Source organism: Sorex araneus, chromosome 1 (assembly GCF_027595985.1).
Source record: "Sorex araneus isolate mSorAra2 chromosome 1, mSorAra2.pri, whole genome shotgun sequence".
In the NCBI taxonomy this organism is placed as follows: domain Eukaryota; kingdom Metazoa; phylum Chordata; class Mammalia; order Eulipotyphla; family Soricidae; genus Sorex; species Sorex araneus.
In genome coordinates, this window is record NC_073302.1 from 191216272 (window position 1) to 191240358 (window position 24087).

The 24087-nt window shown below is 44.0% G+C and overlaps 1 protein-coding gene across 2 annotated transcripts in view; it reads right to left on the bottom strand.

The window, feature by feature from the left end:
* The window catches only part of ALG8 (ALG8 alpha-1,3-glucosyltransferase), a 32788-nt gene extending 15157 nt beyond the window's left edge, over positions 1 to 17631 (bottom strand). Inside the window, exons 1-8 of one of the 2 annotated variants that reach the window (XM_012935735.2) lie at positions 17525 to 17631; positions 16085 to 16163; positions 13381 to 13574; positions 11267 to 11376; positions 10988 to 11055; positions 6001 to 6127; positions 5502 to 5605; positions 4627 to 4747 (exon numbers count right to left, since the gene is read on the bottom strand). In XM_012935735.2, the coding sequence (XP_012791189.2) occupies positions 4627 to 4747; positions 5502 to 5605; positions 6001 to 6127; positions 10988 to 11055; positions 11267 to 11376; positions 13381 to 13574; positions 16085 to 16163; positions 17525 to 17604 (883 nt within the window). In that variant the 5' untranslated portion in view covers positions 17605 to 17631. Of the gene's footprint in view, positions 1 to 4626; positions 4748 to 5501; positions 5606 to 6000; positions 6128 to 10987; positions 11056 to 11266; positions 11377 to 13380; positions 13575 to 16084; positions 16164 to 17318; positions 17502 to 17524 lie in introns of those variants that run through there. The other variant, XM_055132906.1, reaches the window with a different exon arrangement.
* Between the last annotated feature and the right edge of the window lie 6456 nt (positions 17632 to 24087).

Here is a 24087-nt window from a genome sequence, read left to right on the forward strand (position 1 = left end):
TACATCAGAAAGAAGTCAAAACTCCTGAACATAAATGCACATAGTAAGGGACCAGCAAAATACTTAAACAACTGCTGATAGACTTGAAGAAAGACACTGATAGCGACACCATCAAAACCACTCTGTCACCTCTAGACTAAAGCTCAGTAAAGCAATACTTGCATTGAAGGAAGGAATTAAAGAGAGGGATTTAGTTTATATGGTACATCATTCCAAAACTGACACATAATTCTTTTCCAATACACAGGGGACATTCTCTAAGACAGACCACATGCTGGGACACAAAACATACCTGCAGGGTCAGGAGGCTAGAAATCAGAGCTACTTTCTTCTCAGACCATGATGCGCTGAAAACAGAAGTTAATCACAAACAGAAATGGAGAAACACTCAATTATCTAGAAATTAAATAGCCTGTTACTAAACAACCTGTGAGTCAGAGAGGAAATGAAAAGATTCCTGGAAACAAAAGAGATTGAGGACATGACCTACTAGAACTCAACAAAGCAAAAGCAGTGTTGAGAATAGCTCATAGCTATCGCAAGCATTTCTCAAGAAGAAGAAAGGGAACAAATACATAACTTCACTGCACAACTTAAGAAACTAGAAAATCATCAACAAAAGAGCCCAAAGCAGGCAGGAGGGAGGAAATAATAAAACTTGGAGAAGTGAACTGGAATTAAAAAAAACAACAAACAACAAACAACAAAACAATTCAAAAGATCAATGAAGTCAAGACCTGGTTCTTTTTTTTTTTTTTGCTTTTTGGGTCACACCCGGCCATGCACAGGGGTTACTCCTGGCTCTGCACTCAGGAATTACTCCTGGTGGTGCTCAGGGGACCATATGGGATGCTGGGATTTGAACCCGGGTTGGCTGTGTGCAAGGCAAACGCCTATCCACTGTGCTTTAGATCTAGCCCTCAAGACCTGGTTCTTTGAAAAAAATAAATAAGATAAACCATTAGTAAGACTCACAAAGAAGGAGAATGACAGAACCCTAATAAATTGAATCAGAAATGAAAGAAAGGGTGTCACAACAGACACCTCAGAAATTCATCAGAGATTACTTTGAGAATCTTTATGCCATGAAAAAAGAGGACCTAGAAGAAATGGTTAAGTTCCTGGGCTCCTATAATCTCCCAAGGGTGAACCGAGAAGATATGAAAAACCTGAACAGACCTATCACTTTTGAAGAAATCAAAATGCTCATTAAAAAATCTCCCCCAAAACAAATGCCTCATGTCTGAGTTCTGCAGAAACACCAAACTGCAAGGTATACTTGGTTTTGATTGGGCTGAGAATTCCGGGCATTCTCAGAGTGGGGGTGGGTGACCCCTACCCCATACTTCCAGATGTCCTGGCAGCCACATCTACATTCCACCATCACCACCACATAAGCTTATTGCCTAGTTAAATATTCTGGATTTTCCAGAGCATATCCAAACTCTACAATACTAACATCCCAGTAGGAGCACACCAGATTGGACAGGAATGTTAATGTAGAAGCCAACATAAGCTTAATTAACAAAAACATTAACACAGAATTTCATTAACCATTTAGTGGTAACAAGCAAGGGTAAAGCATGGGGGGTGGGAAAATGGGGACAATGGTGGGGAGCTGGGGTTGGGATATTGCATACATGTAACAACTACATCATGAACAACTCTAAACCATGGTGCTTAAAGAAAGTGGGGGGAAAAAAGCTTCAGTGATTGCTTCCTAAGAATATCATGTGCACTAAACCTGAATTCATGAGTAAAATGTAATACTAACCTAAGATTTCCTACAAATATGCATCAAAACCTACCTAGCAAATAATAAAATAGCAACCACTATATATTAAGCATCTGTCATATGCCAAGGACTTTGAGGGAGACCTTGTCCCCCGAGCCACAGAGAAAATGAGTCATTTTCCCCAAATCACTGTTTGGCCCCAAAGCTCCTGCTATGGGCCCCATCACCTTGATGCTGTTTCACATGACACTTGATGGGTGCAGCCCGAATAGAGCTAGCCCTGATCACAGTAAGGAGAGCTCCGAGAGAGTGAAAATAACCTGTTCTGTGCCCACAGCTAATGGACCCCAGCTCAGGAGTTGGCACACCCAGGTGAGCAATACTGTTGGGGAGCTGTTTTGGTGTGGAGCTGAAACTATGGAACTTGCATTTTTTTTCTCCCAAGTTCAGAAACGCTTTGGGCCCAGAGAGATATACAGCAGGTAGGATACTTGCCTTGCATGCAGCTGACCTGGGTTTAATCACTGGCATCCCATATGGTTCTCCTAGTACCACCAGGAGTAATTCCTGAGTACAGAACCAGGAGTAACCCATGAGTGGCCTGGAGCTATAGTACAGATGCTAGGGTGTTTACCTTGCCCATAGCTGACCTGGGTTCAATCCCTGGCACTCCATATGGTCACCTAAGATCTCTAGGAATGATCTCTGAGCCAGGAGTAAGCCCTGAGCACTGCCAAATGTGTCCCCGAAACAGAAACAAAATTTAGCAGTAAGCCCTAAGCACTGCTGGATTGAGGTTGCTCCCCCAAAAGAACAGCAGCAGCCTTATTAAGTAGTATGCATTTGAGAATCAAGAGTGTAGGCATAACCTAAAGCACACAATCTTAAGTCAACTTGCTAGAAGGAAGATTAACAGTAATGGCCAGAAAGATGTTCAACTGGCAGAAGTGCAGAACTGGGTTCCACTCCAGCACCACAAGATCTCCTGAGCAAACTCCAAGGAGTGACTCCCAAGCACTGAGCTGGGACTAGTTCCTGAAAACTGTTAGGTGTCATCTTCCAAAATAAACTCGTAGTTTTTTTTTACATGGAAAGTGTCATGTTAAGTGAAATGAGTCAGAAAGAGGGACAGATATAGAAGGACTGCACTCATTTGTGGAATATAAAGTAAGAGAATGGGAGACTTACACCCAAGAATAGTAGAGATGAGTACCAGGAGGTTTGCTTCATGTCTTGGATGTTGGCCTCACATGCTGGAGGAAAAGACAGCTCAGATAGAGAAAGGACCACCAAGTAAAGGGTTCTTGGACAGCCCACTAGGGATGGGAGATGTGTGCTGAAAGTCGACTATAGACTGAACATGAAGGCCATTCAATACCTCTATTGCAAACCACAACACCCAAAAGGAGAAAGAGCAAAAGGGAATGCCCTGCCCAGAGGTGGGGTGGGGGGAATGTGGTGGGGGTGGTGGAAGGAATACTGGGATCATGGTGGTGGAGAATGGGCACTGGTGGAGGGATGGGTACTTCATCATTGTATGACTGAAATGTAAGCACGAAAGTTTTTAAGTCTGTAACTGTACCTCGTGGTGATTCAATTAAAAAAAAAATCGTAATGTTTTATAAGACCGTTAAGCAATTAAAGAAAAAATACCCGAAGTGGCCTGTAAAACCTAAAATATTCACTAACTGGTCCATCAGATAAGATCTGTCAATCCTAGGACAGAGTGATATTACAGCAGGTAGGGCGCTTGCTATGCATATGGCTGACTTAGGTTTCATCCTCAATACCATACTGATCCCCTGAACACTGCCAAGAGTGATCCTTGAGCACAAGCCAGGAAAAACCCTGAGCACCATTGGATAAAAATAAAGACTTGTTAATCCTTCTCTGAATTCTGTCACTTCCCATCCAGGTAGGCTATATTCACAAGAGATTTTAAGTTATTACAAAGTAAGTTATTTCCAATAGAATTATCTCAAAGTATCAATTACGTTTCATATAGAACCCAGGGTGCTTATCTTGCATGCAGCTGATGCCAAACAGACCCTCAGCATGCCATGGTTCATCAGGGTGGCCCAAGTGTCCCCATCACTGGAGGGCTCACAGAGCATACTATCCTCGGCCATGCACTCAACTGCTAGCTCAGTTGGATGAGGGTTGCCAGAAGAGGGCCCCAGACTCCTGAGCACCATATGGGAGCCTCCTCCTGAAAACATTGCATAGCCAAATTTTTTTTTTGTTGGTGTGTGTGGGGGGGAGATTGGTTTGTTTTGGGGCCATATCCAGAGATCCCTAGGGCAACTCGTGGCCAAGATACAGTGACTGAACCCAGGGCCTCTGAATACAAAGCAACACTGACCAACACATAGCCTTCTGACCTATCTCCCTGTCCCTCCCACCCACAGCTACAGTTCCGGTTATTTTTGCTGTTGGTTTGGGAGACTCCCCTGCCACCAGCCTACACTTGGCAGTATTTGTGGCTAAGCAGCACTGCTGAGATGGTCCTGGCGCCCTGTGTGTGTGCTCCAGCCCCTGGCCTGGGCCTCTCATGTCTCATTTCATGCAGGAGAGAGAGGTCTTTATAGCAAGGGGCAAACCTATGCCATTCATCCTGCAACTTCACATTCTAAGTTTACCACAGTAAGTAATGTTTTACTGGAGGCATAAATGCCTTCCCACAGTGTTCCCCCAGGGAGGAGTCCAAGGACTTGCTGCTACAATCCGCTTCAAGAAGGGTGGCAGCTGCTGAATGCTGTGCAGCCTCAGTCCTTGTTCTGACAATGGAAACACAGAACAGCTCCTCCTCATTCAAAACACAGTAGCCTTTCCCTTCTCATTGTGACTAGTCCTTCAGTACTCAGTCTAAGCAGGAAAGCTCGCTGCCCTACCAATGATGCACAGCACTTTATCCAAGACGTTGTACAGAGCCCAGAAGTTTGGAGCCCAATAGGCATGGCAAAGGCCTCTCTTGAAAGGAAAGAGTCGGGAGAAGACTTGAGGCAGCTGATTCTGTCAAAAAGAGAGTAAACCATGATCAATTATCTAGAAACTGAGAGCAGGAACAAGGGAGCTCTCCAGGGCAATGTGAACAATCTGTGCAGTGGGGGTCCTGGTCTTTGCTCTCCGGGATGGAACTGTAGGGTTGTTACCAAACATTTAAAGGAAATTCTCCCATTGAACATGCTTATGTTGAGTGGGACATAAGCTATCCTAAACCACTCTGAAACACCAATGATAAAAGGACTTGGAAGGTACAGACAACAGATTTCAGCTTTCCCAGTAACCACAGACAACAGGGAGAGTGGGGGAGACTTGACAAAGATGCAGGACTCTTCAGTTCTAATTGGGATCAGAATTAGTTGGTAGACTTCTGGGGAAAAGGGTAAATTTATCGAAGACCTTCGATAAATTCTAGGTCTAATTCTAATTATGACCTTCTAATTCTAGGTCCTGTGAAATGTTTATTGTCAGTGCAGAAGTGTTATAAATATTAATGTTAGGATTACAAATAATTTTTTGCAAGTAGGCAAATTAGCAATGTAGAAACTGCAAATAATGACTGCTATGTATGAAACACAGCAAAACAAATATAAAACAAACATGTACATATATGAATATGCATAAAAATGAAAGAAGACCATTCTCTCTCCAGTGCATTATTGTGGGGAAGAAGGGAATAATTTAGATTGTCTGACTTTATTATAATTTTGTAAACAATAATAAAAAACATGTATTGCTTTATATAAAAAAATGAAAGGCTTACCAAGGCTAGGAAAGGACCCAATGAAAGAGCAGAGACTAGGAAAACTACCATTCCCAGGGAAGTAAGACGAATAAAGCTGAAACTTGTCCATCGGATTGATCCATCTACAAAAAAAAATGTGCTCATTGACCAGGAGCATGGGAAATAAACACTTATTAAATGCTAAAACTAGAGTATACCAATACTTTTTTTTTTTTTTTTTTTTTTTTGCTTTTTGGGTCACACCTGGCGATGCACAGGGGTTACTCCTGGCTCTGCACTCAGGAATCACCCCTGGCCGTGCTCAGGGGACCATATGGGATGCTGGGATTCGAACCCGGGTCGGCCGCGTGCAAGGCAAACGCCCTACCCGCTGTGCTATCGCTCCAGCCCCACCAATACTTTTTTTATGATGTGGCAAGTGCAGGGATTAAGAGCAGAGCAATAACTGTTATTTTCATTAACCCTTTTCCTGCAGCAAGGCACCAAGTCAAAGTTTGCTCTAAGTTTTAAAACTTACCTGGCTTATTTGCTGTGAAACAGTAAGATCGGAGCAAATAGATACCATAAGCTGGTGCTACATAGAGGTAGATGTGCTTGAAATGTAAGAGAACAGCAAAGAGGAATGCTCCTTCCATATGCCTTTTCTGGAAGATTCAGAAGAGAAAAATAAAATCAACCAAAATTCAGCCTACAATTAAATGCAATAACATATACCCTTGACTGAATCAATCCCAGAACAGAAAAAGAACATTACAAAAAAACTAGTAAAATCTGAATGTACTGATATTGGTTTGGTACTATCTTTGTTTTTTGTGTTAGAAATTGAGCCCAGGGCCTTACCCATGCAATTTTAGTGCTCTACTTCTGAGTTATATGTCCCTAGTTATTTATGGTTGTACTTTTTGTGTCTGGATCATAGCCAGGGGTGCCTGGGGTGACAGGGATCACATTCAAGTCAGCCACAAGCACCTTACCTCTGCACTATGGTTCCAGGTCTAGTTTCTAAGAATTTTCATTCTTATTCTTTTTTTTTTTTTTGGCTTTTTGGTCACATACGGCGATGCTCATTTACTCCTGGCTTTGCACTTGGGAATTAGTCCTTGTGGTGCTCAGGGAACCATATGGAATGCTGGGGACTGAACTTGGGTTGGCTGTGTGCAAGGCGCTACCTGCTGTACTACTGCTCTGGCCTCTGATTTCTAAGTTTTGGTAAACACTACCAGTGATGTAATATACATAGTTATATAACATGCAACGCCAAGAGAAAATGGATAAAACATAAGATTGTTGCACTAACTTTGCTACTTTTCTAAAATTAAATACATTTTATTTAAAAAGAAAACTAGATTGGTCTTACACATGTGCACATACTTAAATGTACACACAAAAATAGTTTAGCAGGGGCTCGAAAATACATGTATAAGAAACCTGCAGTTCAGGCTGCCAATCCAGCTTCCATTCTGGGTACCAAAAATGGCTGCTCCAGTCCAGCCAGGAGTGATTTCAGAGTGTAGAATCAGAAGTCAGCCCTGAGCACCACTGGGTGAGGAACAAATGTCACATGTAGAAATTGCAAATACTGACTGAATGTACAGTACAACAAAAATAAACATGTACTCATAAGAATATTCACAAGAATAGGAAGGAAAAAGCTCCAAAAAAATGATTGGCCGGAAAAAAAAAAAGATTGGGGCGGGGGGTTGGCTGGGGGCTGGAGCAATAGCACAGCAGGTAGGGCATTTGCCAACCCAGGTTCGATTCCCAGCATCCCATATAGTCCCCTGAGCACCGCCGGGAGTAATTCCTGAGTGCAGAGCCAGGAGTAAACTCTGTGCATCGCCAGGTGTGACCCAAAAAAGCAAAAAAAAAAAAAAAAAAAAAAAAAGATTGGCCGGACTGTTTGCCTTGCCTACAGGAGACCCCAGTTTGATCCCCTGTACAGCAAGCAGTGATTCCTGAGCATTGAGCCAGGAACAAGCCCCAAGCACTGCAGGGCAGGGTGTGGTCCAAACTCTACCTCACACCCTAAAAGATTAAGATGGTAAATATATGAATACTTTACCACAATTTTAAAAATACGTATTTTTTTTCCTTTTGCTGTTTGGGTCACACCTGGCTCTGCACTAGGGTTACTCCTGGCCCTGCATTCAGGAATTATTCCTGGTGGTGCTCAGAGACCCATATGGGATGCTGGGATCTGAACTTGGGTTGGCTCGGTGCAAGGCAAACACCCTACCCACTGTGCTATCGCTCCAGCCCCAAAATACGTATTTCTAAATACTGTCACTGTCACCATTGCTCATCGATTTGTTCAAGCGGGCACCAGTAACGTCTCCATTGTGAGACTTGTTACTGTTTTTGGCATACTGAACATGCCATGGGTAGCTTGCCAGGCTCTGCCATGTGGTCTAGATACTCTCAGTAGCCTGCCGGGTTCTCTGAGAGGGGTGGGGGAATCGAACCCAAGTCGGCTGCGTACAAGGCAAGCGCCCTACTCGCTGGTGCTATCGCTCCAGCCCCAAAATATGTATTTCTTTTTTCTTTTTCTTTTTTTTTTTGCTTTTTGGGTCACACCTGGCGATGCTCAGGGGTCACTCCTGGCTCTGCACTCAGGAACCACTCCTGGTGGGGCTCAGGGGACCATATAGGATGCTGGGAACTGAACCCGGGTCGGCCGCATGCAAGGCAGATGCCCTACCTGCTGTGTTATTGCTCCAGCCCCCAAAATATGTATTTTTAAAGACACAATCTGAAACATTTAACAATGAAATAAGACACCTGGGATGTGTTTTTCAAACTTTGTTTGTGCATGAATATACATGCATGAGTTCTGTGTGCATGAGTATACATGTGTAGGTCACTATTCTTTCTTGCCTTCCTTTCTTTCCTTTCTTCATTTTTTAATTTGCTTGTTTTTGGGCCATACCTGGCAGTACTCAAATGCCTTATCTGCTGCATTATTGCTCTGAATAACCCCTCCTTCCTTTTTTGTTTTTTCTGGGCTCCAGGGTCACTACTGGCCCTATAGTCAGGAATCACTTTTGGCGGTGCTCAGGGGGATGTTGGGGATTGAACCTGGATCGCTGTCTGCAAGGCAAATGCCCTACCCACTGTACTATGGTTCCAATCCTCATAAACCCATTGTTTGATTTTGGGGCCACTTCAGCTGTACTCAGTGGTCACCCCTGGTGGGGGTTGGGGATCATTTGCAGTACTGGGGATTAAACCGGGTTAAATGGGTGCAAGGCAAGAGCCTTAATTCCTATACTATCTCTTAGACCTCTTCCCCACTCCTTTTTTGGTTCTGGGACACACCCAACAGTGCTCAAGGCTTAGTTTTGGCTCTGTGCTCAGGGATCAATCTTGGTGGGGTTTGGGGGACCATATGTGGTGCTGGAGATTGAACCCCAGTCAGCCATGTGCAAGGCAAGTGTCTTGCAGCCAACCTGGGTCTGATCCCCAATATCCCATATGATCCCCTGAGCCTGCCAGGAATGATGGCAGCTCTAATTCCCATAAATTCATGATTTTGACAGATTTCGTTTTTTTGGGGGGGTGAGGGGCAGGGGCACACTTAAGCATTACTCAGGGCTTACTTCCTGGCTCTGTACTCAGAGATCATTCCTTGCAGGTTCAGGGGACCTTATGAGGTGCTGGGGATCAAACCCAGGTCAGTAGCGTGCAAGGCAAATGCCCTACTTGCTGTACTATTGCTCTGGCTCCATCAGTAGATATTTATTAAGTACTAAGTCTACTGCTGCACTGCTAATTATAGCAACATAACAGCACAGTGTAAAGTCTCTGAAGGAACTAAAGCCCACAGAATTTATCCTCACCATCTCCATTTTACCATAGTCTAAGTTTCCAGAGGGGATCTAGGAAGGAAGTATGAAAGCTTATAGTAGAATGCTGTGTTGACAAAGAGGTAAATACAGTGCTGATGGAATCAAGTACAGCATTTGATCCTATCATTATTTTAAAAAGACCCTGGTTAAAAACAAAACACTTCAGGGATGGGAAGACAGTACAATGAAAGGAGCATTTGCCTTGTAGTCAGCTCACTCAGGTTCAATGCTCAACACCCACATAGGGTCCTCTGAGCATCAAAAGGAGTGATCAGAGCCAGGAGTAAGCTCTGGCATCACTGGGTGTGGCCCCTAAACACACTAAACTAAAAACAAAAAAACAAAAACCCACCTATTTGACTATAACTAAAGCAGGGTTCTACCTACCTCACAGGGATTTCGGAAGGATAAAAAGAAACAATGTTCATCAAAGGAAACTGCCAGGCGACCATGAAAGGCCACTTACTTCCTTCTCTCACTGTCTCATCAGGTGTGGTCTAGAACAGATAAATTAGGAATGATAAGGAAAAAGAATGGAGCTTCCAGATCTCTATTAATCAATTTTATAATGTTAAGATCTAAAGAAGGTTTAACTTGTTGTACTCAAACTTGAGTTGAACATGCATGGCTAAAAGGAACATCTAACAACCTGCAGTTGACAAAGAACTTTAAAATAGTTGATCAAACTGGAGAGTTAGACAGATGGGCCAGAGCACACTGCATGCAGAAGGCCTGGATTCAAATCCTCGCATCACATGGTCTTCACTGCCATGATATCCCTTGAGCACCATGCAAGGAGTAGCCTCTAAGCACTGCCAGGTGTGGTCCAAAGAGCAAAACTAACCTAATCAAACTTGATCTTTCCAAAGTTCCTGTAAGACAGATAAACTCTCTTTGCAAATAAAAATCTAACAAGGGGGTCAGAGAAATAATACAGCAGGTTAAGATACTTGCCTTGCATACAGCTGACTCCTGGCACCACATATGGTCCCAAGCACTGCCAAGGGTCCCTGAGCACAGAGCTAGAAGTAAGCACTGCACACAGGCAAGTGTGGCCCCCAAACCAAAAATAAACAAATATGAACAACGGGTAAATTTCATATTAAGGATGAGGGGACAGGTTAACTTATACCCAGAACTTCTGATCACAATCCTATTACTTCTGGCTACACTATGCTTCAAGCTTCTGATGGAATAGCTCCCCCATCAAAGATTTTGTACTATAAACATTGAAAATTTGGGGGCTGGAGTGATAGCACTGTGGGTAAGGCATTTGCCTTGCATGCGGCTGACCCGGGTTCGATTCTCAGCATCCCATATGGTCCCCCAGCACCACCAGGAGTAATTCCTGAGTGCATGAGCCAGGAGTAACCCCTGTACAATGCTGGGTGTGACCCAAAAAGAAAAAAAAATGAAAATTTTATCTCTAGATAAAAGAAACAAGTTTATGTGAACAAGTTTCTAGAGCACAATTTTCTGTGAAATATGACCAAAAAATTGTCAAAAAAGATGAAATTTGTGAGAAATATGCCTACAGTTTTTGGAAAGTCAAATGGTTATTCAAATAAGCTTTATAGCTAAAAATGATATTTATAAATTTCAGTTATAACTGAAAATGATATTTAAGAAGCAGAATCTGATTAGCTCATTTGTGTTTACCTGAAATAATCGCGCAATGGAAAGCAGCATTAATCCAAATAAAAAACCATTGTATTGGAAATGAATATCTGGATTTACGTCAAGGACAGACAACAAAGAACCCCAAATTTACAATGAACTTTGCCACAAAATTATGAATGCTCTCTTAAAGACAAAACTATTTAAAGAAATTCACAATGCACCCATTTCCAAAAGCAAGTCAAGTTTTAGAGACATATAAAGAATCAGTCCTATACATGTATTAGAACATGTGAATAATATATAAAATATCAAGGATACGGTCCACAATCAACAACCCAAAGTTCCAGAGCAGTAATACAGACAGAATAAACTTTGGCTTCTCAGGAAGTTCTTTGCATGCTTTTTTTCCATCAATGCATTTACAGCACCTTTGTTAAAACAGCAAGAAGAATCAGTGATGACTTTGATCTTCAACAGAAAGTAGCCTTTTCCCTTTAGAAGAGACCATAATGGGCTGATTCACCACACAAACCATCTCTGACTGCTTAGGAAGGGGGACAAAGACCCCAGGGCCAGGTCCATTTCTGCCTCTCAGCTTTATCATTTATTTAATAAAATTAAGATTTATGAGTCAAAAGGGCGCAGGGGCCAGGGATTTAGCTTAGTGGTGGAGCACATGCTTCTCATATATGAAACGTAGGTCCAATACTTGACACCAAAATCTAAAACAGGGAAACCAGGATGATGGAGTTCTCTAAATAGCATATCATCATACCAGTCAAATTAAGGACAGTCATAAACTTGTTCCTCTTGATTGCCAACATAACAAAACCCATAAAACCTGACATTAAAAAAAAATGCAGCTTTTAAAGCAAAGATTATATATTCAGACAAGAAAAGAAGCTGAAATAATGTGCAACAGAATACTGGTAGTGCTGGTCACAGGTGGAAGAATATGAATATGCCTGTAAGGTGTCTTAATGCTGAATTCTCTGTACTAAATCACATTTTTATTGTCTGTTATTTTCCTGCTTCCAAAACTTTGATGAGGATATATAATCCTTATAAAAGAGATTTAAAACAATAAACATAGTAACAATGCAATTAAGGAGGTGTGAGTGAAAGGTGTACTACTTTTCCCAGTGAGCCTCCATTTCTTTAGAGGGAAGTTGAGGAAATCAAGGAAATCAGTAATTATCCTTAGCGCCTGGTCCTCAGCTCTGCCATAACCTCTCACTTAACTGCTCCTACTCTGAACAGGGAAATGAATTCTATTCCCTCTTCCTAAATGAGGCTCAATTCAAACACTTTTGAGTTAAAAGGAGTGGATTGCAAATCACTTCCTTACTCTTGCCAGATCATGAATGGACAGAAAATTGAGATGAGCATGTTAGAGGGCAGCAAGCAGAGATGATCTACTTGTGACAAAGGTCACTACTGTCACATTCTACCTACATGCTTAAGTCTATGGACAGACCAGAAACCAACACTGAGAACTTAGTACTCTAAAGTCACCATGTAAGGCATTCTACATCTGTGTTAACTTCTTAATATCTCTAAGATGTGCAAAATGTAAAAAACAAGGTATGAACATAGCATAAAGGTATGTTCATAAAAGGTATGTAGCATAATTTCCACTGAAGGAAAGACTATGAAACTACAGGGTAAGAGACTGCTCAGGTAACCATGCACATGTCTTGCATTAGCAAGCACCAGCTGGGAGGAGTCCCAGAGTAATATCAAACACAAAACCCATAAACAACAGGTGGAAGCACCAAGGGAGAGCCCCTGGGTATGGAAACTTCAGTCAGCAGTGTGTGTGTGTGTGTGTGTGTGTGCGCGCGCGCGCGCATGCACATTTTCTACATGTGGATGCATGCATACCCAAGAACAGAGTAGGTCAGAAAAACCTCTGGTGGGCAGCAAAGAGAAAACCAAAAAGCATACAACCACTGTGGGTGGGAGAAATGGTCCTGGAAGTCTTCAGGGCTTGGTTCTCATAGTACTCACACTCCTACTCAATTTTAGTCTTATAAGTTAGCCTCGCTGTCCCTTTACTTTCATAAGATACAATGAGCCTATGGGTTAAGTACATCTTACAATATATGCCATATTTTGAATTGATGTAGTTTTTTTTTTTTTTGGTTTTGATTTTTGGGCCACACCGGCTAGTGTTCAAGGCTTACTCCTGGCTCTGCACTCAGGTATTATTACTGGTGGTGCTTGGGGAACTATATGAGATGCCTGGGGATAGAACACAGGTCAGCCACATGATGACCTGCAAGGCAAGCATCCTACCTGCTTGATTACTGCTCTGGCCCAAGGGAGCATTTCTTATAATGACGTTGGTTTACCCCAAGCTAGGGACAAGTGAGTATGGTCAATACTTTTCTTCCCAGGCCTTATCTTGGTTTCCAGAACTCTCCACTTACTCATGAGCAGCATACACAAAGAGCATATCTGCAAAGATTACAGACAATCTCTGGAAAAGCAGGGTCCTAGAACTTGAATAGTTGAGATTCTGGACATTCAGCATCTCTGGATCAAAGTATTTGGCAACATGTGACAGAGCAAACTCGAACCACGCGAAAAAAGGAGGGTAATCCAAGGTCCATTCTGAAGTTGCCTGTGTGTGATAAAATTGAAGACAGAATACAGTCTAAGTAGTGGAATACACAAACAAGGACTAAGACTTAAAAAGTTTCATTCTTTGTCTTTACATGAAACAAAATAGTGTTTCAAAGAGTCCTAAGTTTGGGGTAGGGAAGTAGCTTCAAGTGCTGGAGAGCACCTTATCTTGTAGATGTTTCAAGTTTGACCCCCCAATAACACATTTCCTCCAAAGGCATTGGCAGCGTGGCCACCTACCATGCAGACATTCCAAATTTTATCCCGGCACACGCCTCCCCAAATGCTTTCTTGCAAGGGTATGGGAAGTTGTCACTTGTGATGGTGCTGGGGACTGCAGGTGCTGGAAAGAGTTCAGGGCTCACATGGGGTCTATGAATTTAAGCTACACAGGCAAGGCATATGCTCTGCCCTCTAGACCATCTCTTCACCCCAAGAAACATCTTTTAAATTTAGGAATCAGTATTCCACGTATGCCAAGAAATTAAAATCAAACTCTGGTTTTAGCCAGAACGTAGCTCAGCAATGTGTGAGACCAACCAACCATTGGCTCTGACATAACACATCTGGCGTCCAGTTGTAATTTCTATCTCAGATCTCAATCTAGCCCTAAAGAACATGAATTTTATTGTAAGTGTAAGAAGTCTTACAACTTTATTTCACTGACACACCTATATATTTTATAAACAGGAGACAACAAGCAATAAAAAGAGTCCGAGCAATAGGCCTGAGATGAATCAATGGGCCAAAGACAGGCTCTGCATGCAGGAGGCCAGGCTGGTCACTAGCACAACAGGTCTCCCTAAGAGAGTAGCCCCCGAGCAGCCAGGTGTGGGACACAACCTGCCCCCTAAATCATCACTAGCACCAATCTGCATACAGATTACTTTCCCAGAAACATGGATTTCGAGAAAATAAGCTTAACTTGTATCCTGTTAATAACATATTTCTGTATTTTTTTTAAAATGGGGGTGCAGGGCAGGGTGGGAGCATAACTAGGGACACCCGTGGTGGGAAATAGGCACTGCTGAAGGGAATGGAGTTGGAACACTGTATAACAGAAACCCAATGGTGAACAACTTTGTAACTGTGTATCTTATGGTTAAATACACTTAAAAAAAAAGAGCACTAAATAATCTTTAATCTTTCTGTGTATGTTTTTAAAAAACATTTTAAGTTATTTTTGTTTGGGGGCTAAAGTTAGCCATACTCAGGGGCTACTCCCAGCTTGATGCTCAGGACATCCTAGCTTTTTTTCAAGGGAGAGAAGGTGAAGAGCTGACAGGAAAAAGAAAGAAGGAATGGTCAGAGGAAATGGTGAGTTCATTGAAAGAATGCAGATCCTTATCCTAACAGGGCTCATGATTAAGAATCCCCAGTGAGATTTCCTGAGTAGTTTTATTCCAAGTACTGTAAGTGCTTTGCACACATTACACCAATTTCAACCTAGTAATTATTTGCTGCCATTTAATAAACTGGAAATGTTGAGATCTTAAGAGGTCACACTGTCTGCCAATGAACCTGAGCTCAGGGATTCAGTGATGAAGCTCAAATCCCAGTCTAAAACCCAGGTTCAGGGTTTGAGCACTAAGGCCAAAACACTTCCTAGCTGTACATCTATGAGGAAATACTGATATGATCTTTATAATAATAGCAGAATGGATTGTTTATAACCAAATGACCACAGAAAACACTTTATTATTCTCTTCCTCAAAAATAAGGAATAAACTATTAGGAATTAGGAATAAACAGCTATTAGGAAAAAACAGGTTTTTAAAAGTGATTTGTTCTAAATCCTCATGTGCCAGTAAGAAAGTAAGGCCCACAGAGGTAAAAATATATTGTCTATGATGTGGATCTTTTCTTTTTTACAGACAAAGCTCTTTCAAAAGGCTGGGGTAAACACAATTTTCAAATTATGTTTGGGGACATTTTTCTTAGTGCGGTGGTGGGTGGTTCAGGTTACATCCAGCAGTGCTGGGGGCACCAAGTGCTGGCATTAAACGGAGGTCTCCTGCATTCAGAGAATGTGCTTAAATATCTTGCTAGTCTGGGAAACTCATCTTAAAGTAAAGAGATTTAATAGGGGTGAAAACTGAGGGAAAGAACATGTGCTTTTATGGTCCTATTGATGACACTCAAGGCAACTCCCAGCTCTGTGCTCGAGGTTCTGCCCACGGAGCCACTGAGTGAACCTGGGGCTTCTTAAGGCAAAACACAGCCCCACTTCACTGTAAGGGATGGGGGTATCTATAATTCCTCGCCCTAGAAGTACGATTTTCAGGGACATAATTAGATTCACGATCACATGGAAAGTTCTTTGACATTAATACTTACATACTTTTAAAAAGCCAGCTCAATAGGCTCAGCGCCTGCTCGGCCTGTTCAGGCCAGCCTAAGTCCAAACACCAACCCCTGAGCAGTACTCCACCAAACACCAAAGGTGGCCCAAAAAGCAAAACACAAGAACAAAACCCTCATAACTACAACAGGACGATTAAAACTTACCTCCTGATACCACTGTGCCACTGGCAGACTGTGCGTGATTGCGAGCCAGTTCCGGTGTACTTCAAAATCCGTGGAATGGCTATGCCAAACAACGTGATGAATCAAATGAGTAACACTGACTTCGCAGTTCTAGAAGTAGGCTTACAGCACAGCATTCCACAGTGAGGCTCTCCTAGGCTTACTAACCAGCTACTCCGGATAAACAGATGCTGATCCCTAGGGCTGGAGTGATAGCACAGCGGGTTCAATTCCCAGCATCCCATATCATCCCCTGAGCAAGGCCAGGGGTAATTCCTGAGTGCTGAGCCAGGAGTGACCCCTGAGCATCGCTGGGTGTGACCCAAAAAGCAAAAAACAAAAACAAAAAACCAAATGCTGATCCCTAGGGGTTCAGTCACTGTCTTCTTTTGAGGTAAACTGCTCCTCAAAGGGCACCTTATTTACACCCAATACTCCCATTGTCATCTGCACAGCAGTAGCTCCACAGGTAGTTCTCCAACCTCCTACCAACAATATTACCTGAGTACCCTCTGCTGCTCAAAACCACAATTCAAAGCAGATCTAATGACCCCACAACTCCACTTCCAGATGTGCACCCAACAGAAACACCACCGACCAGCCCACCGGGAGCCTGGGAACCAGATTCTCACGTGCAGGTGCCCAGGCCGAGCCCCAGCACCACACCACACAGGCGAGTTGCTAAACAGCAACACAGGAAGGCCTGGGCCTCCTGGCACCGTGGGGACGGCCAGGGAGCAGCACAAGCCCGTCCCTGCGCAAGCTTCACCTTCCAAGCATGAGTCCTGCAGACTCTCCCCGGCTAATTCCTGGCAGACACCGGCTCTTCTTCCTAACAGCTGAGTTCTGCACCCTTTGCCATGCTCCACTTCGCCTTGTCATCTGTCTCCCGGCCACTCCCTGGCCAGGGACCCTACCAAGCACCTCCCTGATGTCATCTGCCTGTCCTGGGGCCCCCGCGTCCCTGCTGCTGAGCCTGAGCTACATTGACGCTCTTCAGCCTTGACCACGGCAACCCTCAAAAAACAGCCCAAAGAGAGGCATAGAAACGAAAGCAAGAAACACCGTGTAGCCTCAGAAATTCTCTTCACGGACTTGAAAGGGGATCGCGACATCTGAGGAATGGTTTTCCCGCAGAAAACGCTTGTCTTGTCCGGCAAGAAGCTCCACCGACCCCGCCCCCTCTGTCAAGGGCGCTGAGCCCCGCAGCACACACCCGCCGTTCCGCCCCTGTGTCCCCAGGCGCGTGTGCACGGCCCGCGCGGGGCGGCAGGAGACCAGGCGGCCGGCTCAGCAGAGCCCGCCCGGCCCGGCGCCGGGGGCACGGGGTCTCGGGGCGCGGCGCCTGCTGTCCCGCCCGCCTCCTCCCGCCCGTTTCGACCGCGGGCCTCCCCGACAGGCTCTGGGCTCGGGGCGCCTTACTAGGCAGGGACGAGGAGGCATTTGAAGAGAGTCACTCCGAGCGCCAGGGCCGGAAACCAATGGCTGCCGCGCGCCGCCATGGCCGCAACCCGCGTCCCTCGACAGCATTCGGCGCTTCCGGCGCGTGCGCGTAAAGGCGGCTGCGGCTGCGCGTGCGTGGGAGTTCCGCGGGGGGGCGGGAGGCGGGCACTGCGCGTGCGCGGGGCGGCTGCGCGTGCGCGGGGCGCCGTGGCCTCTGACTGTCCGGTGCTCTCTGCACCAACGGTCCAGGCTCCTGGGGCCTCTCGTAGCCGCAGCCTCTCGGGTGGCTCCTAAGGCGCTACTGCGCTGGCCGCGATTGATTTTGCGGGTTGCGGGGGCCCGGAAGGGCCGTATGTTGCCCCAGTGACGGTCACTTGCTGCTGCGAAGGCCCAGGGCAGCCCGATGGCCCTGGGGCCCGTGCGGCGCCCCGCGTGACCGGAGCAGCGGGGCCCCGGGCCCGGGGAAGGGCGGGCAGGCTGCGTTCCCGCATGGCGTCTGCACCGCGCTCTTGCTGGGGAAGGAGGGTGGGTGTGAGGGTCCCGATGGGAAACGTCACTTGATGAATGTGTTGGCACAGAGGAGAGGCCCCGTGAGTGAGGCGACCTGCAGGGCAGATAGGTCGCCAGCCTCTATCAGGCATGTGGCGGCCCAGTACTCCTCTTCGCAGAGCTCTGAATTGACTAACGGGCCTGGGGCCCCAGGGACGGGGGCTCAGTGGCGGCTCCGGTTCTGTTCTGTGATTTCTGCTCCATGGTTTTGGGGGCCAAGAACCTTGGGTCATATCTTACCTGCCCTGTCCCACACTTTAAAATGATATGACCCTCAAATTTACACCTCAAACCCCATCCCCTCCTTATTCCTGGACTGTTAGACTCATAAGATCTCTGCCTGTCTTTCTTTCCTTCTCTTTCTTTCTTTCTTTCTTTCTTTCTTTCTTTCTTTCTTTCTTTCTTGCTTGCTTGCTTGCTTGCTTGCTTGCTTGCTTGCTTGCTTGCTTGCTTGCTTTCTTGCTTTCTTTCTCGCTTTCTCGATTTCTCGCTCTCTTTTTCTCTCCCTCCCTTGCTTCCTCTTTATTCCCCGTTCTTTCCCTTCCGTGTTCACACACTGGTAGCACAGATCACAGGCAACCTGCCTGATTTGGTTAATCTGCTGACCAAAACTGTATAGGAGGGTGCCGGGGAGCCACTCTTACTTGATTTTGTCTCTTTGGGGGGTGGGGGGACGGGCTCAGTTGGTGCTCAGGGCTTACTCCTAGAGGGGCTCAGGAGACCCTATACTAAGTCTACCCGGACTGTCCCAGAGGTGAGGGGAATAAAAACCACAGGATTATTTCCACAATTCTGGAGATCTAGTCTCTTGCTTCTATTCGCTATTTAATACTGGAACCAAATCTCACTCTTATAATTGCATTCAGGGCCCACCTAATCATCTTCCCATCTCACAATACTTAACCACACCTGCACAGTTATTTTTTGCTAGGTAAAATTCTAGAGGTTTGTAGACATCTGTCTTTGAGGTCCACTGTGCAGTGTACCATACACCTGAAAGTACAGCTGTATCCAGACTCACCATCGTATTCTTCTGATAAGCCACTCAGGGAATGGTGCCATCTGTTCTGCCTTTCACCTCCCCGACCCCTTCCAACTCCTGCATCTGAGATTTACCCAGCACTCATCCCCAACCTCTTCTCCCCTTTTCCTTTTTTTTTTCCTTTTTGGGTCACACCCAGTGATGCGCAGGGGTTACTCTTGGCCCTGCACTCAGGAATTACTCCTGGTAGTGCTCGGGGGACCATATGGAATGCTGGGAATTGAACCCAGATTGGCCGCGTGCAAGGCAAATGCCCTACCCGCTGTGCTATCGCTCCAGCCCCTCCTTTGTTTGGAAAAGTCGGATTGTCAGGCTTGCCTGATGGCACAGTTTGTCCAGTGAAAGCTGGGGCAGGGCAGTTCTGGGATAGATTTTTCCTTTTCTGACTAAAGGGACAGTTGGCATAAGTTTTGCCCCTTTTCTAATTCTTTCTACTTTGGGTATGATTAGGAGAGATGCAGTTGGCCTCAATGTGGAGGAAACGCTAGTCTAGAAAATTCTGCTTCCTACCTGAGTATTATTATCTATGGAAAAGCACCTCCTATGAAGTGTGCACACACAGTCGTACACTCCACACTTATGTGTTGGAGCTATTGTTGATCAGATTGTCTGTTCCTCCTGTCATAGCCCAGATGTGACTGTTGGATAGTATTGTGTTTCCTCTCACCCCTGCTTAGTGCACTCTACCTGCACTCATCTGCTCTGTCTCAGCTACATTGCACAGCCTTTCATTGCTCTTTTATACATTCTGCTTTCTCCATCTGGAATGTAGGAGGCAGGGTCTGGACCAACATTGTGGAGCTCAAGGGCTATTCCTGATTCTGTTTAGGGCTTATTCCTGACAGTCTTAGGAGACCATATATGGTGCCAGGGATCTTAAAGGGGCCAGAGAGACAGTACAGAGGTGAAGGTGCTTTCATCTTTGATTGACTTTTATTTGAGAGTTTTAAAAATTTAGATACCAGGATTTACAATACTGTTATATTTTTCATGCATACACCATTGCGATACCATACCCACTATCTTGCTTCCCTCAACCAGTGCCCCAAAGACCCCTCCCAAGCCCACCTCCATGTAAGCTTAGTACTATAGACAAAATCTTCTGTTCTTATCACTTTGTCCATTTATTGTGTCATTACTATGTTCCTTTTTTAATCTCACATATGGAGGAGGTCTATTTAATTTTATTGTGTATTTTTATTTTCATTACACATTGATGAATAGAGCTAATCTCTGAAAATGTACACAGTTATAAATCAATGATTAATGGATAATTTTTTCAAAAATTATCTTTACAGGTATATGTATTTAAAATCAATATTATGAATAATTCTGTGCTAGTACATTTTAAAATTTAGATGATATAGATAAATCCTACAAATGTAAAATTTAGTAAGAGTGAAGATAATTAAGAAATATATAGGGAAAATCTGAACAGGCCTATAAAAGTGTATTTTGTCCTGAGAAAGGGAATTCTGGCTTTAAGTTAGTATATACATACATACATACGTACACATACACACATATATGTATGTATACACACACACACATATATATACATATGTGTGTGTGTGTGTGTTTGTGTGTGTGTGTATATGTAGGTTTGGGAGCCACATCTGGTGATGCTCAGGGTTTTATTCTGGTTTTGCACTCAGGAATTTTTCCTCGTGTTGTTCTGGGACCATGTGGGATGCTGGAGATTGAACCCGGGTTGGCCATGTGCAAGGCAAACACCCTACCATTGTACTATCACTCTTTTTTTTTTTTTTAGCTTTTTTGGTCACACCTGGCAATGCTTAGGGGTTACTCCTGGCTCTGCACTCAGGAATTCCTCCTGGTGGTGCTCAGGGGACCATATGGGATGCTGGAAATCAAACTCAGGTTGGCTGCGTGAATGGCAAATGCCATACCCGCTGTGCTATCGCTCCAGCCCTTGTACTCTGGACCCAAACAAACCTTTGTTAACCACGTGTTTAATCTAAAAGCAATATAAATAAATGCCATATTCAAGCCAAGTGCTGAGTAGTTTTTCTTGCCTTTTAGTTATTGAGTGATTTTGGAAATAGAAAAGCTTATTGGAAAATAACAGGGAAAGGAAAAGAAACTCCCTGATGAACTTATCTAAAACTAAGTTTTTCTTACCTTTTAAAGATTTTTTCTTTTTTTAAAATTTTTAAAATTTTATTGAATCACCGGGAGATAGTTACAAGCTTTCATGTTTGGGTTACAATCTCACAGTGATCAAACACCCATCCCTCCACCAGTGCACATTCCCCAACACCAATATCCCGGGTATATCCCCCCTTTCCCACCCTCTCCCTGCCTCTATGACAGACAATATTCTCCATACTCTCTCTACTTTTGGGTATTATAGCTTGCAACACAGACACTAGACAGGTCGTCATGTTTGGTCCATTATCTACTTTCGGCATGCATCTCCCATCCTAACTGGTTCCTCCAGCCATCATTTTCTTAGTGATCCCTTCTCTATTCCATCTGCCTTCTCCCTTCAGCTCATGAAGCAGTCTTCCAGCTATGGGGCAATAAAGATGTTCTCTTAATGCCTCTTGCAAGACTAATTAATAGTTCCCTAGGTGTTCCCTGTCCCAGAAACTCTGTACCATTCCTTTAAATATGAATGCCAGTCTAGCTGGATAGAGTATTCTTGTTGACATTTATTTCATTGAATTTTTGTAATGAAAACTCCATTCTTTTCTGGCCCATGGGGTCTTATTTGGTAGATCTGCTATGACTTTTATGGGAATTCCCTTATAAGTAAATTCATTTTGTTTTGTTTTTGGTTTGGTTTTGGGTTTTGGACCACAACCAACCATGCTTTGGGGTTACTTCTGGCTCTGCACTCAGGAATCATTCTTGGTGGTGCTTGGGGGGACTATATGGGATCGAAGGATAGAACCAGGTTGGCTCCATGCAAGACAAGTGCTTGCCTGGTATGCTATCTCTCTGTCCTCTAAATTCCTTTTATTTATCTTGCTGTTTTCAACATTCTATTTTCAACTTTGGTTTTTATCATTTTGAATACAACATGCTTGGAGTATTCCTATTTGAGTTTATTTTCACGGGAAACCTTGAGATTTTGTTTATTTTGGAGGCCACACCCAGTTTTGCTTAGAGGTTACTTCTGGGTCTGTGCTCAGGAATCATTCTTGGCAATGCTTGGGGGACCATATGTATGCTAGGGAATCAAACCTGGTCAGCTGTGTGCAAGGCAAGTGTATCCACTGACTATCTTTCTAGTCCAACCTTCAGGCATCTTTATTTGGTTGTTTACATTCCCCAACTCTGAGAAACTCTCATCTGTGATTTTAAAAAATCTATTGGTTCTTCATAAAACTTTCCTTCAAGTTCTTCAGGGAATCTGATGATTCATATATTGTTCCTCTTTATCCCATCCCATACTTCTCTGATATGATAATCATTTATTTTTTGCTTTTTGAGTCACACCCGGCGATGCACAGAGGTCACTCCTGGCTCTACACTCAGGAATTACCTCCGGCGGTGCTGAGGGGACCATATGGGATGCTGGGAATCGAACCCAGTTCGGCCACGTGCAAGGCAAACGCCCTACCCGCTGTGCTATCGCTCCAGCCCCATGATAATCATTTTTTTAGACTCTAATTTCCACCTTCTGTTGTTCTCTGAAGGTTTACTCTGCATTATCTTGGAGCACCCCAATATTTTCCTCAGCTGCTGTTATTCTGCTGCTTGGAGCTTCTGTTAAGATATTTATATCATGCTCTCCATTTCTGTCATTTCTGATTATAGTTTTCTCATTTGGGCTCTTATAATTTCTTGTATTTTGCTGACTATTTATGTCTTCATTTCTTTGATCTTATTAGACATCCTCACTATGGTATCAGTGAAGTCATTGTCTGAGGATTTACTTTGCTTATCTTCCTCATTGGGTTTGCTGTGCTCCTGCTGTGGTGTGGGTGAATCTTTGTATTTAGTCCCCCTGAAACTATGGGAATTGCCATGAGCTTCAATAGATGTGAAGGTGGACCTATTGAAATGGCAGAGATTGGGTGCAGAGGCTGCCAGGATCCAGCTGGAAGGGAGGGGCATCTGCCTCTGGTTTTGAAAAGGCCTCAGAAGTTAACATCACTCAGATGGGTGTGACAGCCAGCAGAGGTTCAGGAGATGTGGAGTCTGTTGGAATGGTCAGGTGTGGAGGCTGGAAATTTATCTCACCTGGAAGGGTGAGCTGCAAGCAGAGGTTCTGCTTAGCAATTTTTTTTTTTTTTTTTTTTTGCGTTTTGGGTCACACCCAGTGCTTGGGCGATCATATGAGATGCTGGGGATTGAACCTGGGTAAACTGCATGCAAGGCTAATGCCCTATCCTCTGTACTATCACTCTGGGCCCCTGCTTAGCAATTCTTGAAACAGACAATTTTCTTGAACAGTACAAGGAAAAACAGCACCTCATTGTTCTTCATACTCCTTAGTTCCCATGTTCACTCATTTCACTTCCATTGAAATACAATGCAAATGTGCTTGAACTAAGATGGGAATAATGTAAGTTTCCTTTTTGAAAGAGTGAGTTAGAGTTTAAACAATCTTGAAATGGAGTATACTTTCTTGAACTGTACTTGGAGCAAGAACTACCATATTCTTCATCATACTGCAGAGTTTCTATGATTATTTATTTCCCTACGTTGAATACATTACAAATGTACTTCACTAGAAAGAATCTGGAAGGGCTATTTTTATCCTGTTCCCAGGAACTCACTAGATGTTCCACAGAAGTTTAGAAGAGCCTAGGCAATCCTGCAGAAGACACCATTCTCTGAACTGTAGTAGGAACAAGACCCACATTATGCCTTATAAGACTGAGTTTCTACAATCACTTATTCAGCTTCCACTGAAATACATTACAAATTCACTTTATTTGAAATTTGAACTGGGATTGGAAGGGCTTTTTTTTTTTTT